The sequence below is a fragment of the Phasianus colchicus genome, chromosome 4 (genome assembly GCF_987193195.1).
Source record: "Phasianus colchicus chromosome 4, bPhaCol1.hap1.1, whole genome shotgun sequence".
In the NCBI taxonomy this organism is placed as follows: Eukaryota; Metazoa; Chordata; class Aves; order Galliformes; family Phasianidae; genus Phasianus; species Phasianus colchicus.
Window position 1 is genome coordinate 31,182,937 of NC_143439.1, and position 17,341 is coordinate 31,200,277.

The 17,341-nt window shown below is 45.0% G+C and overlaps 1 protein-coding gene across 11 annotated transcripts in view; it reads right to left on the minus strand.

The window, feature by feature from the left end:
- The window catches only part of SHROOM3 (shroom family member 3), a 134,091-nt gene that overhangs the window by 20,788 nt on the left and 95,962 nt on the right, over positions 1 to 17,341 (minus strand). For 7 of the 11 annotated variants that reach the window (XM_090139079.1, XM_090139080.1, XM_090139083.1 and 4 more), the window contains 2 exons: positions 7,876 to 8,004; positions 114 to 245 (listed from right to left, as the gene is read on the minus strand). In XM_090139079.1, the coding sequence (XP_089995205.1) occupies positions 114 to 245; positions 7,876 to 8,004 (261 nt within the window). The other 4 variants (XM_090139087.1, XM_090139089.1, XM_090139084.1 and 1 more) reach the window with 4 other exon arrangements.

Below are 17,341 nucleotides of genomic sequence, written 5' to 3' on the forward strand. Positions count from 1 at the left end.
CCTGATTTCCATGCCTATGGATGGTATGTAAAAACATGAAATCAAAAATAAAAATGCTGGTGGCTCTGTGCCTCTGCCTATGCAGCACACAAGCACAGCTGCATAGTGCTTACCTGGAGTGGTAGGACTGAAGCCAAGGGGTGCCAAGCATACCCTGAGATATTTGCATCATGCTGGGATCGGGTTGGTTCTCCGAAAGTTTGGTTGAATGCCAGGAGTGAGGTCGGCCCAGAGTTTCACTCCGCCTAGGTAAAAGCAGAAGGATTTTGCACATCAATCTCAGACCAGCTCTCTCAAGGATGATGAACGTGAAGAAACTCACAGAAACATTTGAAACACACTCACTTCTAACTCATCAATGATCAAGAATCCCCAAACATGTCACACACACTCTCTTTTGCCCCAGCCTTTGGGCCCGGGGGCAGTACATATCGTTCAAGACAGCTTGCAGGACAACCTCACCTACACCTACATAGCATGAACCCATGAGGAGGATATGACACATCTTCAAAGCCTCTGTCTCACTGAAATTTTCATGGTGCAGCATGTCCTGAATAAATTAGTAAACAGACTAAAATGTCCTCTGTAGATAATAAACAGACACCAAATGAGGACTCCTAGCACTGAAAAGATACAGAAAAATGGCCAAGGTAAAAACTGATTGTTGGGGTCAGACTGTACTGGCAGAAATTAATTTGCAATAGATAATGCTCTGCTCCATAGAAAAATGTTAGCAGAAACTGAGATGCAGAACCACTTCAGCAAGACATTTTCCATCCAGATTTCAAAAGAGCAAATTACTCTCTCATCATCACTTAGAAGAAGAACAAAACAAGAGACATTGTTTTCCTTTCGACATTTGTTGTGACAGGATTATTTTAAGGAAAGCTGCAGTGGAGGTTTATACCGGGCAAGCTGAACCAAGCACCATTTTACCATTTCATGTGTAGATGTGTTTAAAACAGAGCTTTCTTGCTATGCTCCTTGCCCACAGAAACAATGAAAATGAACTACAGGATGGAAAGCTGACAAAACTGTTTATTACTAATAACTGTAATATTTGTTTGTTCTTGCCTTCTCCATTGCAGAGACTTAAAGACTCTCTCTGTACTTTGGAGCAGCATGAGCCCCCAACATTAATCTGTTGCTTGGGAAAGCACACTGGATGATCACAAGCAAAGCACATTAGCCCTTGATTTGATCAGTAACAAGCTGCAAGAAGCTGCACAGCCAATCCTCTGAGCCACAAGTATTTTAAACCCTTTGGGCCAATATCCTTGTAACAATACAACACGTGGAGAGAGAAGCTGTGAATGTAAGTCCGAAGACATGCCGTACCAGCTCAGCACGGGATAACCTTGCATTGTTTCCACACCTACCTGATCCTGGAAACGTGGATTAAGGGTAACCAAATCCTAACCAAGCTTAAGCCAAGAGGGGAAGTGCTGCAGTACACATGATCTCCGTCTCATGTTGCAGACACACAGGTGAACCCTTAGCAGAAGGTAGGATGGAGACATGCAGGGTCTGCATGCACACATACACCAGACAGCAGAGACTGAGGGCTCAGACCAGTCCCCGCTGAATCAATCGAGAGACTCCTGATGCAGAGTGCAGAGGATGGAAAGGAAGACACAGCCTCTCCTGCATATGGGAATATCAGGAAGAGCCTGCCTGCAGCCTGCTGTAACATCTGAAAATAGCACTTTGTTTCACTGCATATCATTAAGCTTAAGTTTGTAAGTATTACTGCCCAAAGAGGGAAAAGGGCTGCAGTTGGAGTATAATACAACTGCGTCTACAAAACGGCCATCTCCCATTACAGAGCTGCAGAGAGTTGGGTCTGGTTTATCTGCTGATTCTGCAGCAGCTTCTGGTTACGCTCGCACTACTGCAGAGCACAACTGTCAGGAAACAATTAAGAGCAGTGCAAGATTAAACTCTTTAAGGCAAGTGAGACAGAACCGCCTTTGGGAAGTGTCAGATCCTGATTCGACCCAGGCAAACTGGCTGAGTCATAAACCTTGCAAATGCAGCAGCTAATTCCTGAGTTAAGATAAATTAATAGACCTTTTATTGGTACAAATTTAGTATAGCTCAGTGGTCTACAACAAAATCAGGAGGCTGTAGGATTTCAAAATGTAACAATAATACTAAACCATCCCACCTCCTTATCCTTTACCTTAGTTCCTCAAGGTCTGTAACTGTACCATACTTGCAGAGGCATATGAACAGTTGTATTACTAGGAAGTTCTCCTGTTCAGATAATGCAACAGGGTCCTCCTGGACACCTCCCATGATCAAGTAAGTGGTCAGCCAGCTCAGGCTGTTGGAGCAAAGGTACCCAGAGAAGTCAGCAGACCCCAATGCAATGCTGTAGCTCCAACATTGATTACATATCAGGCACTGCCAAATTCTCACTGTAAACTGGGAAACTGAAGGGAAATAAAGTCTTTAATTGTGCCCAGCTACTGTTATCTGGGTGCTCCTTCTTGCTATACTCATCACAGCATTTTCAGACATTAGCAGTCTTCTGGAACACAGTCTGCTCAACGCGGTCTGGGCTGCAAGGCTTACGGTGACATTTCTGAGGCTATTACTATGAACTGCCCTGTAGCTCTCCTTTATTAGGAAGAACTGACTGTGTTCTCCCCTGTAATCTCTGTGGAAAATTATTTTTATGCTTTGTATGCAAAATAATAATGAAATGGCAAACTTTATAAAGATTCCTTGGCATTAACTACAAATTAATCAGCACTTAACGAATGGCCATCAGAAGCTTTCTCCACAGTGCAACAGAAAGATTGGCTTATCTTTTTCCCACAGCTACAAACTGAACCCACACAAAACAATGTACTGTCTAATTTCCATTCTTTATGTACTGTTCCTTATTGATGCCACAGTACACACAACTCGAGCGTGTTGCTTCAACCGTCCACCAGCCTCCACAAAAAGCTTCCACTTTTGTGTAGAAATGCCCGACTTGACTAAAGCAAGCAATTCAGCTTCTTCAAATTGCCATTTTCCTGTTCTTTATGCTTGTTCAGAGAATTTCCTATTTCCCTAAGCCTCCAAAAGGAGCAGTGAGGAGCCATGCAGCAATACCAACTGCTGCTGCCGTGCCAGCAAGAACTGCAGGTGGATGACTCTATGTGAAGAGATCTCGATCGTAGCAGTTTCTGTATAGTCTGTCAGAGTGACTACGTATCTGGATAAAAACAAAGTAAAATAAGGGTCTGATTTTTCACTGCTGTGCCCATGCTTCCAAGATGGTCGTACCCAGGAGCGCTAGTGTAACAAGGATACCTTCTCCAGATATCCTACCATGCTGCAGTCCCTATGCCCAGCTATTAAGCAGGAGATGAAGGAAAAACTAAAGCACCAGAAGCCTATTAGGATTTCAACAGAGCAGGATCACAATCTACTCAAAGCAATGTCGGTCTTAATTAAGGTTCAGTCATGGTTCTAAAAATAAGCATAACAGATGAGGCCAATTAGAAAGGAGTTGGACCATAATGGCATGAGCCTGATGTGCCTCTCACTGAATTTGTCTTTTGGGGCTCAGAGCCCTTCTGGTGAATTCAGGGGCAGAGTAAATCTGGAATGTGCTCTGTCCCTTCCTCATTTTCACTAAAAATAAGGAGGTCTCCTTAGAAAGATGTGAAATCTATGAAATAATATTTCATGTCATAGATCTTGGGCATAGTATCTCCCCACCTACAGGGAGAGTTGCAACCCATGCCTCTCTTTATGTTCTGATTTGAACTTTCCAGAAGCAAAAGAAGAAAACAGGCACTGAAAGAAAACTCCCTTCAGGACACTTAGGTCAAATGAATGAATACTCTCAAACCAGAAAACAACCTTTTGCTTTGCAGTATGTCCCTCCCTGTAGCTCCTAGAAGACAACTCCACAACCAGTGAATCCCTTCACAGCATATCACAGCTTTTAGCAGTTTCAGACTTTAACACACACACACACAAAAAAAAACAATTTGAGTAACATCTACCAGCTGAGTTCAGTGCTCTATCCTAACTCAGTTTGGTTTCATTTCTCTCTCAGATCCCTTTCCAGTGTCACAGGTAGATGTCATGTCTGCTTGTTGTTTCAGCCCACATCTGGTGCTATTTGATGAGCATCACTTGGGATGCCTGAATTGCATCAGATCAGGCTTTGAGTATCATGCCTGAGCTGGCAGACAGATACTGAAGCTCTCTGAAGTCTCTTAGGGAAGGGAATCAGGGAATCAGGGCCTTTTGTGCAAGTCTCTTACCATTACCTTCACCAACATTTTGGGAAGATCGCCCTTACCAGATGACTGTGAAGAAAGGCTCTGGGTTAAAGCAAAGATGACAGTCACACATGTAGAGGTACATATGGATTTTTTCTACTGTGTTTTTCTGCAACTTCATGTGCAGGAAGCAGCTTGTCTCTCTTCCTTATCTTCTCTCCCAAGCACCAAAAGAAGGCAAAGGAAAGCCATGTGGATTTCTTGGTGGGAAGGAACAACCAAGCAATGCTTGTCATACTGATTCTGGTGAGGGCCAAGGTGCAGATGGCAACAAATACATGACAGCATCATGTGCTGCAGCAGAAATTGCAGGAGACAAAGATGCTTTTTCTGGAAAACAATGCTCTCCCTTAGGCTACAGAAAAAAAGTCCTGAGATCACTCAGAGGTGATGGCAGCTGTGAGCAACAGTCGCTCCTTGGTTGAACTCATGAACAGTCAAACATTGTAATTAATGATTATTGGACTCGTACATCACACCTCTGTCTTATCGCATTTCTTTGGTAACCCCTGGGCTGCCTTATCCAAAAAAGGCCCATTTATCCCCTTTTCCAGAAAAGGAAACAAAGGCCTCAAGAGCTGAAGTGACTTACACAGAATCACCCACCAACTCTACCGCAGAGTACACCGCTAGGAACTGCACCATGCGCTACTGCATCATTTTCCCTTCATCCAAGCATATGTCTGACAGGCAATATTTAGATTGAGGACTTTGCCCTACACAATGAAAGGGTCCCACTGACATTCCTGACACTAACCAGACAACAGGCTTGAATAGGAACACTGGGGCTTTGGTTATTAGTGTGAGAGGTGATGTATACAACCTTCATTCTTGTTGATTACTGGATTTATGTCCTGTTGGGATCTTCTGACAGCTTTCTTTTTTTACATAAAGCATCACCAAGCAACATGGTAAGTATGACTTAAATTGCAGAATAAAAAGTATTTCAGATCTCTATCTTGAGAAACTATTTTCCAGGATAGTGCATCTGTGCTGCTCACACACGTCTGTGGCTTAGACATGTGCAAGTCCCCTGCCTGCTAACTGAGGCGCATAAAGGCTAGAACAAGGAGCTGGTCAGTGCTGGGTTAACAACCCCCTATAATTTCATTCTTCTTGCCATAATTTTACTGTTTCTCTCATTGGAAAAAAAAAAAAAAGAAGAAAGAGGAAGAAAGAACAGATCTGGAAAAGAAACAGCTGCCACATGTAGACTTTTTGCTTTGGCTTTTGTCCTTGAGAAGGACTCTGCTATATCCTGTCTTCTCCAGACATTTACATCTGCTCTCTGAGCACAGGTAGAGAATTTCAGCAGCCAGACAGTAACATGATTTAACTTGCCTGTGGTTTTGCAGAACTCACAGAGCTGCACTGATTTATCCTCCCTGATGAACTGGCCCAATGGGCTTAATTCAAATAATTTTTTCTCATTCTTTCCTAGTCAGTAAATTAGTTAAAAAGACAGAAAAACAAGCATAGCTTAGATTCTTTTGCACCCTGATATCAAACACACAGCAACCTGCAAGTGAAGAAACTTAGGAACAATGGAAGGAATGTGTTTTCTCGTTCTCGTTCAGGGGAATGGGTGGCTGGCAGCAGGAACACTGACTATCCAAGCCTACAGGGGACAGTTAGCCATGGCAGGTAACCAGGGGGATTCATACAGTGAGCATCTCAGACAGAACAGGGCTCTCCTCTGAGTCTGAGCTACAAATCACAAGCAGCTCCAATAACCTCAGCATCAAAATGTCGGTGTAGAAATGATCAGCAGGAGAATTCAGCTACATGCTGAATGCATGGATGTGTCCACATACACTGGTTTGTGTGGATGGAGGGGATTTTTACACAAACAAACAGGCAAAACCACACAAATCATAGAGCCACTAACAAACCTCTCCTCTCCCTCAGAATCTTTTAATCACTTCAATAATAATCACTGACACAGCCAAAGTAGAGGTCGGCAAGTCTGAAATACCCTCCCACATTCAAATTCTTGTACATTAAAGCAACTTCCTGCTTGTAACCAAAGCTTCAATGCGAGTTAAGCCACTCAGATATGCAGACACAGCCTCCGACACTGCCGGAAAAATGAAGGAAAACATTGGCTCTGCATCCAAAGACAAATTAATCCAAGTGAAATGCTAAACTCTGGAGCTTCTGTAGATATCTGCTATTAAATCGACAGGCAAGCAGAATTTACAGTAAGCATAGCCTGAATAACTCACTGCTATAGAAAGGTGGTGTATGCATTGCAGCTTCTTTCCAAAATTTGCTACGGGTCTCATACCTCAGGAAAGTCAGAGTCCCAAACCCAAACCACAGATAAGTTTGTCCCTGATAAAAATCTTCTCAAGGAGATATTTCAGCCTCTAAAATCTGCTCCATTTGGGAGAGATATCATTCACAGTGCAAACTCCCAGCTGGAGGAAAACAAAACATGCAAACTGAGCCCTTCTTTCCTCCTTTTGCAGCTGCTGAGGCTGCACAGTGTCAGGATCTATAACTGACTGCAGTGCCTAAAAGCTAGGACAACTCCACCAAGGTCAGTAAGTTTGCTCCAGATGTGCATCCTTGCTTCTAAGAGCAGAGTGCAACTTCACAAATCACAATCCCTCCTCAGCTGCTCAGTAATAGGCAGCTGCTCAGTAACATCTCCTCCAGCTATGGGAAATCAGTGAAGCTTCTTGACTCCAAATAGGTCAAGATCTGCTCTGAATTCAATGCTGCCAATAGAAGTTGCTACTTAGACTCCATGGTGTAAATCTCAGAAGACTGAGACACAAAAATCTAAGGCATCCAGAATACCATCTAACTGATGCAAAAGGCTTTTTTGCTGCCAGAAGAAGCTTTGCCTTAGCAAACACAGTAAATTTGGCCCTAACCTGCATGCACAAAAGAAGGAAATGAGGCACTGCCACAACTCTGGTGGACCTACAGCAATTCAGGAGACTGACTTCTAAAGAAATTTACTTATTCAGAAATGCAGATAGGCTCTCAGCAGGCTTGTCACGAATGGCAAACTCCCACTAAAACTCTCAGATTTTGAATAAACCTTAGCTTTGGAAAGCCAGGCACCTAAATCTGGGGAGATGCTGCAAGCTTACTGTCAGTGCTGTGGAGATATTTTGATCCCTCACCTCCAGTGAACTTAACCATAAGTGACAAAGCTTTTGACAAGAAAGGACACACTCTTCCAGGACCCTTTCCCAGTGAGTCATCCTCAGGCATATCAGCAGCCAAAGCAGTAACATTTTTACGTTTATAAAGCTGTATCATTTTTACACCAGCCCTATGTAAATGTTACTGAGATCAAGGAACGATGCTTTATTCAAAAAGAAAAAGGTCAGTTCCTTTCTCTTCCCTGGCAATGTGCTACAGGCAAGGAAACCTCAGGAACAGGTGGGCATGAGGTCAAGAAAATGTCCTGGCCCTCTTCTACCATCTAATTCTACGGATGCTGGGAATTCATGATATTCTGGTCCAACATTCCCACTGGCTGGGAAGAAGAAGTCTGCCAGCCACTCTCCAAGGACAGCAGCCATCAAACACACCCAGCAGACAGGAATGCAGATGTGTACACTCTCACCTGGTCTTCAGCCTTAACTTAACTCCTCCCGGCCACGTAGGTTTGCTAGGCTGAAAGTCAGTGGTCACGCGGTCTGAGCCAAGCAGGCAGGGACACGGGTCGGTGCATCCCTTCGCAGCATGTGTGTCCCTGCCAAAGGAAACCAAGGCCATGTAAACGGCAGCACACAAAAAACTTGTACTCGACATTTAATAATTGTTTTAAGAAAGAAAGCAACACATGAACCCAAGGGGAAAGGTAGAGGCATCAGTCTAGTTTTTAGAAAGTGCAAAGAAGATGTCCCAGCAAGCCACTTGTAGCCTTTTTCTTCTCTCTGTCACTGCCCAGTCAGGCTGCAAGAAAGAGGTTTTGCTCTCCTTCCAACCTAGGCAGTGTTCAGCCCTTGGGAATGCCCCCACAGAACTCAGCACACAGAAGGGAGATCAGCCACAGCATCCACAGCACAGAACTCATCAGCCTGCATCTGTACTCTGAGACTACAGTCCCTGTCTGCAGAGCTCCGCGGCTCCCCGGCAGGACGTAACCATCTGACAAAGGCTTTGAACACAGAAAAGCAGAGAGAAAAGTCCACACAAAACAAAAAGAAAGAGAAGTCTATTCCCTCCCCCTTTAATGGTATCTGCACGAAGTCAGCAAACAAATATTTACCCCTCTTTGTCACACGCATGCAGAAGCCACACAAACACTGTGCACCCATCACTTCAGCTCCTTTCTTCCTGCAGGCACAGTGTTCCCACTGGCTCCCATTTCTAGCTCCAAGATGTAGGGCAGCCTTGAAATTTCCTCCAGCTCACAGCAGCCAAATAAAAGCGAGGCTGGAGAGACCCCTCCCTGGGCCCGCAGCACGAGGTGCATGGAATGGCCTCTCACCGTGCGCTTAGCAGGCTGCAGCCTGAGCGCACAGGCCGGCAGCTGGGGCTTTGGATGGCTGAGATGGCTTGGATGCCATTCCGCTGAGAGGCTGGCCGTCTTTGTGTCCAGCTCGGTTCTCCCCCCTCCCCCCCACCCTCTCACCCCCCTGCTCCCTCCCTAGCCCCCACGTGCCAGGCAGGAATGTTAAGCCTCACACTGCGGATGAGATAGCACGGGGAGCACACAGCGGCACTTTCACCCAGATTAGGGAAAGCGACTGGTCTGTAGCAGCCTTTTTGCTCACCCTGCTTCTCTTTGTCCAAATTTTACCACAAATCCTGCCTTGGGTGCCTTTTCCCCTCCATTGGTTAAATCTCATTTGGCTTCGTCCTCTGCCACCTGCACTGCTCTCTGCACAGACCTGGACTTGCCGTGTTTGTAACACAAATGCAACAAGTTGGGGTTTGGAGAGCAACCCCAGACACACTTATCACCCGCATGGACAAATTCATGTCATGCTCCCATCTGTACAGCAGGTGCACAGCCTCCCTTACTGCTCCCCTGTGCAGTGCCAGACCCACCAACTGCTCCCTTGTGACAAAAACAAACTCATTTTTAAAGATTGCAGCACAAAGGACAGGAGAGCCGCAACAGATAACAAAAGATTGTGAATATATATACAGTAGGTACACAAACATAGTAGATCACTCTGAAAGCAATGTCTCCTATCCGTTTCCATGGAAACCACAGCAAAGAGCACAATACTACTACTTGACAAAGCTAATGCTCAGTATAGGTTCAACCTTTACTGCCATATCACCCCTCTGACATTGTGGGCCAGCGTAATAAAATAGGAGGTGTTACTTTCAGAGCAGCCCTCATACAGCAAAACAACTTCACTGCTGCAGCGTTTAAACTACAAAGCCCCACTTCAAGCTTTCTGTGAAAATGCAGCAGAGATGGCCACAAAGAATGGCACTCATGCAGCAGGGTCACATCAGAGGGGGCAGAATCTCAGCAGAGACACTTGTTTCAGGACAAATCCTGGCCTCATTTCATCTACGGGGAATGATCGTTTTTCTGGTTTGCTGATGGAGGTCACAAAGAGGAGATACAGGTTACCTGAGGACTTTGCACAGCCAGGATCATGCTGAGGTGACACAACCTTTGTCTGAGGTAGCCATGCTACCTTCTTGATTTGGGGTCACCCTTGCATGAGCTGGCCCTGCAGTCCTACATGCGGAAGTGCTGGTGCCTGCAACTCCTGTTGTCTTTGAGAGGCACTGTGAGTGCCAAGCCCTTTGGGAAAAGCCTTCTGGATGCCCCAGTGTTGCCGATAGCCCTCATCATGACACAGGTAACTGTTCATTACTAAGTCATACTCCCCCTGTTCTGCTTCTGAACAGGTCCTCTGGGCCTCCCAGAACCATGGAATCATAGAACATCCCAAGTTGGAAGGGACGAATAAGGATCATGGAGTCCAACTCCTGGCTCCACACAGGACCAAAAATCAGACCCTATGTTCAAAAGCAGTGTCCAAATGCTTCTTGAATTCTGGCAGCTTGGATTACACCTGCTGCCTTGGGCAGCCTGTTCCATGCCCACCACCCACTGGTGCAGAACTTTTCCCTAACCTCCCCAACTCTCCTTCCCCTTACACAGCTCCATGCTGTTCCTTCAGGTCCTGTCGCTGTCACAGAGAGCAGAGCTCAGCACTGCCCCTCCACTCCCTGTGAGGAGCTGTAGCTGCCAAGAGGTCTCCCCTCAGCTCCTCTGCTCTGGGCTGATCAAACCCACAGACCTCAGCTGCTCCTCATAAATCTTCCACTTCAGACCCTTCACTATCACTAGGCTACACTGGAGCTGTGCTCCTGCAGATGGATGCTGCTCCTGCCTTCTCTTCACTCCACTAGCACAAAAGTAGCTAGTAACAATATGCAGGACTGAAATTGCCAAAATCTGCAAAAAAAGGAAAAAAAAAGAATAATAATCAGCAGCCAGATGAACTGATGCAGAGGAGCATATTCCCATGGCTTCCCCATCACCACAGCCTAGTGATCTTCCAGCACTTAGAACCTTTTTCATTTTTTTTCAACAGCTTTCTAAACACATGAAGAAAGCAAGAGGCAGCATGGACTCCTGGCTTCAGTGTGGCAGAACTTTCTATTTGTGCCCCTTCCAAGTGTTCCCCCTGGATCCCCTGGATCCAGATCTGGATCCAGCCAGATCTGAACCTCAAGCAGCAAGGGATGAGCAGCGTGGGTGTTCCTCCTCACAGGGAGAAAATCCTGCCTGGCAGCACGCAGAACTGCGAGATTGACCTCAGAAAGACAAAGAACCGTTAATTAGTACCTGCATGGGCTCTGGGGCTGTTGGTTGGAGGTAAGGAGGAAATGCAGGGGAGTTTTTCCCAAGCCTCTTAAAAAACTCTAATTACTGAGCTCCATGTGGAACAACAGGCTCACTAAGACACTGAAAACTAATCAGGCAGTCTATAAATAACGCCGTTAATCAAGCCCAGTGGGGAACCTGATAGATGAGGATCCTTCCACCAGACAAGCACACATGCAGGGATGGAGATCTCCTTGAAACAGTGCCCACAAACGTAGCCTTTTCCCTCTGCTCTCAGTTTTCTGCCCCACACTCAACCACACAACCTGGTTGCTTATCCCAGATTTTCTGAGGCACTCCTGCACCATCAGGAGGGCACTCATCTTCTCTTAAACAGCAACATGCCAACAGCCACTTCTCTGCGAAGATGCCCAGAGCCTACCTCGTGTCTTGGCCACTGCAACTTCTCTTCAAACAACCTTCTCCAAAAGCTCGAGTCAGTGGCAGCACGGCACAGTGTGCCAGCCCCTACAAGAGCACCCGGCCCACTGGGATGGTCCTTAAGGCTGGGGCCACATTTTATTTTGGGATTTTGCAAAATGCCTCACAAGTGCATAGTTGAAAAGCGTCCCCAGCAAGGAGTGGCCCACAGTTGTTTTTTACATTATCATGTTGTAGTGAAGCTCATACACTGGAGACAGGAAACCTAGCACAGCCTATTTAAATCTCCTTCATCTCCCACCTGAGGCTGGCAGCTGCCTCTCAAATCTTTCCTTTTCTAAGAAGTTCTGGTTTAGTTATGAATTGTTATTTATACTCTTCCAAAGTGCCTTTGGTATTTAACACACACGTCAATGACTAGCTGTACAAAAGCACCCTGCTTAACTTCTCTCTCATCTAAAAATATGGCCCGTCACAATCCTTGAAGAGCTCATTCGATGGTTCAGGGAGATCTCTTGCTTTTGACCGTAACCCTCTGTGACCTCCTCTGGCCTTCTTATCCGCCTCCTGCACTGACCTCCCATCACATGCATAGTTGAAATATTTCATACCATTTATCTTCACCTTCCAAGATCTTGGCTCTTCTCTCTCACCTTTTTTTGCACTTCCTTATCACTTCCAAATTGATGCCCAGTCACCAGGTGTGGATGCATGCCTCTGCCCAGCAGATCCCCCAGTGACAGTGTCTGAACCTGCAGACCAGTTTCAACCAGGCTTTGCAGAGGTATCAGCCTCAGAGAACTAAGCATTCATTAAAAAAAAGTAACGGGAGTAGTATAAATTGTGTCTCTCACTGAGAAAACACTGCAGTGAGTGCTTAGCTCTCTGGCTATGGTTCTGGCTATGAGAGGTCATACAAGAAAGTCATAGAAAACCAAGCTTCTGAAGTTTTGCTGCTGATGGCATGTTTTCCAGTGCACTTCTATCTGCACTAGTATCCTGTATGCTGCTTTTCTGCTTACTCCCAGTGGTTCCAGGTATGAGTCTAGGGCAGCGCTGAGATTATCCATAAACAGCACCAGGAATAATTTAAAAATCATTTATGCTCTTAAAAATCTTTTCATAATAACTAGTTCTCCAATGGTTCCACCTCTTGGAATAATAGTCATTTATTTTGAACTAATGCCAGGTTTTCTACCACGGCAACAGAAGATCTAAGTCCTAGAGATTCCAATCTACAAATATTAATAGGTTTAGTAATTTGTAGTATCTCATTATTTCTAAGCCAAGTGTTGCTTCTAGAAGAGAGGACCGAAGTTTAATTCTGTTTCATAAATCATCTGAATCTCACAGGAGTGTTTACAACCAGTATCAGAATTAAAAGCTTTCCTGGAAAAGCAGTTCACATGGTGATGATGATGCTGAAATTGAAATTAAAGTAATAAACTCCTATTCCAAGTTCCTACCGTGATTTTTAGTCATTACTTAATGGATTTTCCCTTTGTCTAAAACCAGAATGCAAGAGACAACCCTGCTTCACTACATAAGCAGCCAACAGCACAAGCACAGAAATGAAGAGAAGCGGCAACAAAGCAGCACTCAGCACCGTCAAACCCACAAAGAGGGAGATGAAGGGGTTAAGACTGCCAGGTTGTCCCAATAGCGTTATGTTATGTCACAGGGTGTCCTGAGTTCCCCAGCTCTGCCCAGTGAGGTGAGGGCAGTTTGGTGGCTTCACCTCCGGCTATCCTCATCTTGCAGGGTGAGGGTGAGCTCTCAGCGCCTGATGGGCTGGAATTACACCTCCTTGGGAATGAAAAGCCACCTCCACAACAGGACCTCTTCTCTTAGCAAACAAAAAGCCCTTCTGCCTCCTCCTTGTTGATAAAGAGAGGGTTCCCCCAGGAAGGGAGGAAGACTGCGCTCACCTCGGGCACCAACCTTTCCCTGTCCAGTGGGCATGCTGCTTTGCAGATCTTCCTGCTCTGCTTGAAGCCAGAAGACCAGCTTGCTTACGTATTTCTTATTTTGTTATCTCCTGTGGCTGCTCCAGAAATAGCCCATAATCCACATATCCATCACGCTTACAGAATCTCCTTTGGCTGAAGTGGAAGCAGCTCTGTCTGTCAGAGCACAAAGACTCAGGTCCTCCTCTGGCCACCTGTGGCACTCAACTGGCAGTGGCAACAGGTTTGTGAGTCTGTGCTCAGGGGACCCAAGAGCCCAACAAAGCCTAGAACCAGCTGGAAATAAGCAGACAAGGTGTTTTTTTCCATTAAAAAAAAAAAAAAAAAAAAAGAATCTAAAGCTTTTACAAGGAAAAGTTTTCAGGTCCTGTATGAAATCTCTAACACGCAATTTATGGTGCTCACCTGAGATAGAGGACTTCGCAAACCCAGCTACAGGTTCAGAGCCTAAGAAGTTCAGAGGCAGACAAGGAATTCAAAGCTGTTTCATGGGCACTTCAAAATGCAACAGGTTCTGCCCGTGGAAAACCATGGATGGACTCTGCTTCATCTGAATGCAAAGCAAGGCACGTTTGAAATCTCACATGAAATCCCACGTTAATCTTTAGACTAAACAAGGTATTTTTCCCGTAGAGTTCAGCAATGGTATCCACATCTCAACCAGAAACAACGATGTCCAACTCTTGCATTAAGATGGGTCTATAAAGCTCCAGGGAAAAAATTTACAACCTCAAACTGGAGTGCTGCTGGCTGCTGCTTCCAAGATACAAAGTAATACAAACACAAATATTTTTCATACGTATCACAAGCACATCTGTGCAGGTATCTGTTTAGATGAGATTAGTAGAGCTGATCTGCATGCTGTAAGCCAATCATCAAAAGGAAAAAGAAGAAATTTTCCAGGAACAGTGCAGAGTAGAGACAGCTTGCATACGAAATTTATACAAATACATCTCACATTTGAAAACCTATAATTTCAGTCTAATAGCTCCTATGCAGTCCTGCTGAGTACACGGTAAGTCACTTGTAATGAAATCAGGCTCCTACCTTTCCTTCTGGGAGGGCTCATCACTTAATTCCAACTTAAAAAATTGCAAATTAAGGGCAGAGGATGAGCACTAACCTTCAATTACAGAGTGGAAAAATCTGCAGAATGGAGATTGGATTTTGACTGTGCAGTACCATCTAGTCCTACTTGCCCAATGCTTTTCTGGCTTTCTCTTTGACATTGGATGGGTTTTATTTGACGTGACCTCAATCCCACAATCTGTCCACATCATGTTTGCACAGTCCCACACAAACACACATAAATAAGCTGCTTCTGCACTGTACCTGTTTGCAAGCAGAGATCTGAAAGGAGTATTCGCATTCATTTGGGTTCCACACTTAATTTGGTACTGGCCAAGGCATCTTTGAGAAAATGAACTCCCTCTTTGTCTTCAAGAGAGACCTAATCCTCGTTTTGCCCTGGAGGATTACTGGATACTTAGAAAGGCACTCACATGCACATTTTTAGTTTGTGCCAGCTGCATTTGGGTCCACAATATGCAGCATTTTCACTCTGGTCTTTAAGTTTGCTAATAGCATTCCTCTGCACCCAGACCTCGACCCCAGCGACTGCCACCCTTTTAAAGACACCCTAAACCAAGCCTTTCTGAAACACAAGCCTTCCCCTGCTTTGCATGATCAGCTCTCCTTCAGACAGCGGTGTGAATTCAGGCAGGGAGCTGGGCACGCTGCCTGTGCTGTGAACAGTGCACAGTTCCCTGCATGGTCCTGCCAACCTGAGTCCTAGATGCAAGGAATAACCTAGAGAGCTGAAAAAATGAGTTGTTATACCTACTCAGTTCCTGACTTTTTATAATAGAAGCTCATGGTTATGCTGAATTGTAGCTTGCCACCCACAGAGCATATCAAGGCACTGGAGCTCACCATGCCTAGGTTGTACACGCACATGGATAACAAAAGTCAACTCCTCCTTACCTTTAGTTTGCAGATAGACTAGCCTAAACCTTTCAGTGCTCAGATTCACATTTCCAGGTTCTAATTTCCATGCACTTTTATTCTAACAGCTTTCATTCTCCATGTGAACCTAACAAATGCCAGGAGAGCACTGTGGCACTCAAAAGTAAACTGAGGCACGAAACCATGTCCATATGACTGACCTCTGGCACAGCAGTGGCAGAGGAGGGCCAAAGTATGGCCCCAAGCTACTACCTGGCACCAGCACATGCCCTGTGCAGAGATGGGCTTTTGCTACTCCGATCTGCTGTGCACAACATAGGTTTGTCTCTGGCCCTGAGTTCACTCCACTTGAGAGCACTCTGCCTTCACATCCCGCTGGACTTCCTGTATGGAAAAAGTGATCTCTGTGCAGCTCTGACCCAAATCTTTATAGGATTGTGGCTTAATACTGTAGCGTTTCAGGATGTAGTTCAATGGAAGAAGAGGACTCTCATCCTCATCGGTATAAACCAGCACTGCCCCAAGCAGCACTTTTCTGACCTTTTCATTCAGTTCTATCCCCAGGACTCTCAGAAGCATCACAAGAGATTTTTGTAGACAACACGCCATACTGGTCTTTGAGGAAGCCAGGTGATTTGGCTGGGGAAGCAGAGCTTTACCCCTCTACATGGACTGCTGAGAACAGGAGGTGATTAGGAACGGCCTTTCAGACCTGGCCATAATAGAGTAGGGTGCAGAAGTGCTCAGAGGTGTCTCAAGTGAGAATGATGTGTCGCAGAGCTCACCTGGGGAGAGGGATCAGTAACACACTCGTCCCTTTAAGGCTAAGTGCTCTCATGTAACACAATAACATTATCTACATATGACCTGGTATATCCCAGTGCTGAATCATGCTGATCACAAGTCATTTAATCTAAATTACAACTTCTAACTTTTCTTATACAATATAAAGGAAAGCACAAGCTGACTGTAAAGGACAACTGTAAAGGAATAAATTGCAGCTCCTATAAAGAAAAGCAGCCACAAGAAGGAAGCAAGAGTTGTACTCACAAACTATAAGAACCCATTTCTATTTTAGGATTATTAAAGACAACACATTCCATGGGGAAAGAAAAAAAAAAAAAGCACTGCATGCTGAAGAAGTTCTGTTCATATTGAGAAATTCACTAACCAGAAAAATCTTTTCCAGAATTACTTTTTTTTGTACTCAAACTGCTGGTGCCATGATTTTCGGGGTTTCCTAATATGCTGAAGGCAAAGCAAACTAGGTCAGTTCAGAGCAGCAATTAAAATGGTTTAAAGCCAAAGATTAAGGAAATGCTTTATACAAACTGCTCCAGTGGCAGATGGCACTGATGAGCAAGAGAGGGCATTAATCTTCCATTTGCACAGCTGGATCTCTCTCTTCCTCGCTTGCATACGCACTGCACTTCAAGGAATCTGGCATAACTTTTACACTGGCAGCTCTCCTTTGAAAATACAGGTGAATTACCAAGATGCTAGAATAGTAGCTGAGATGTTTTTTGAAAAAAAATTTGGTGACAATCTGGGCATCTGTTCCGACAGGGCAGAAGAAAACCCATATTCACGTTTATCACAGGCGTGGTGGACATCCAGCATCAGGCACCAACTCTGGTCTGCTGCTGAGTTTTTCTCTCTGCTCTCTAACCTCACTGCTTTGTACTGTTTTCTGCTATGCCAGATTTTAATTGCCGTAACATGAGGGGTGGAGTGCATTTTACAGAGCTAAATCACATTCATGGGTGTAGCAATATCTAATCTTCATAATAAGAACTACTTCTTACGAACAACTTCTCCATCCCACTCACCCAAGTCTTCCCGAACAAATTTCCAAATCCCTTACTCAACAAGACATGCATTCACTTCCGCAGGATTTTAGCAGGAGATTT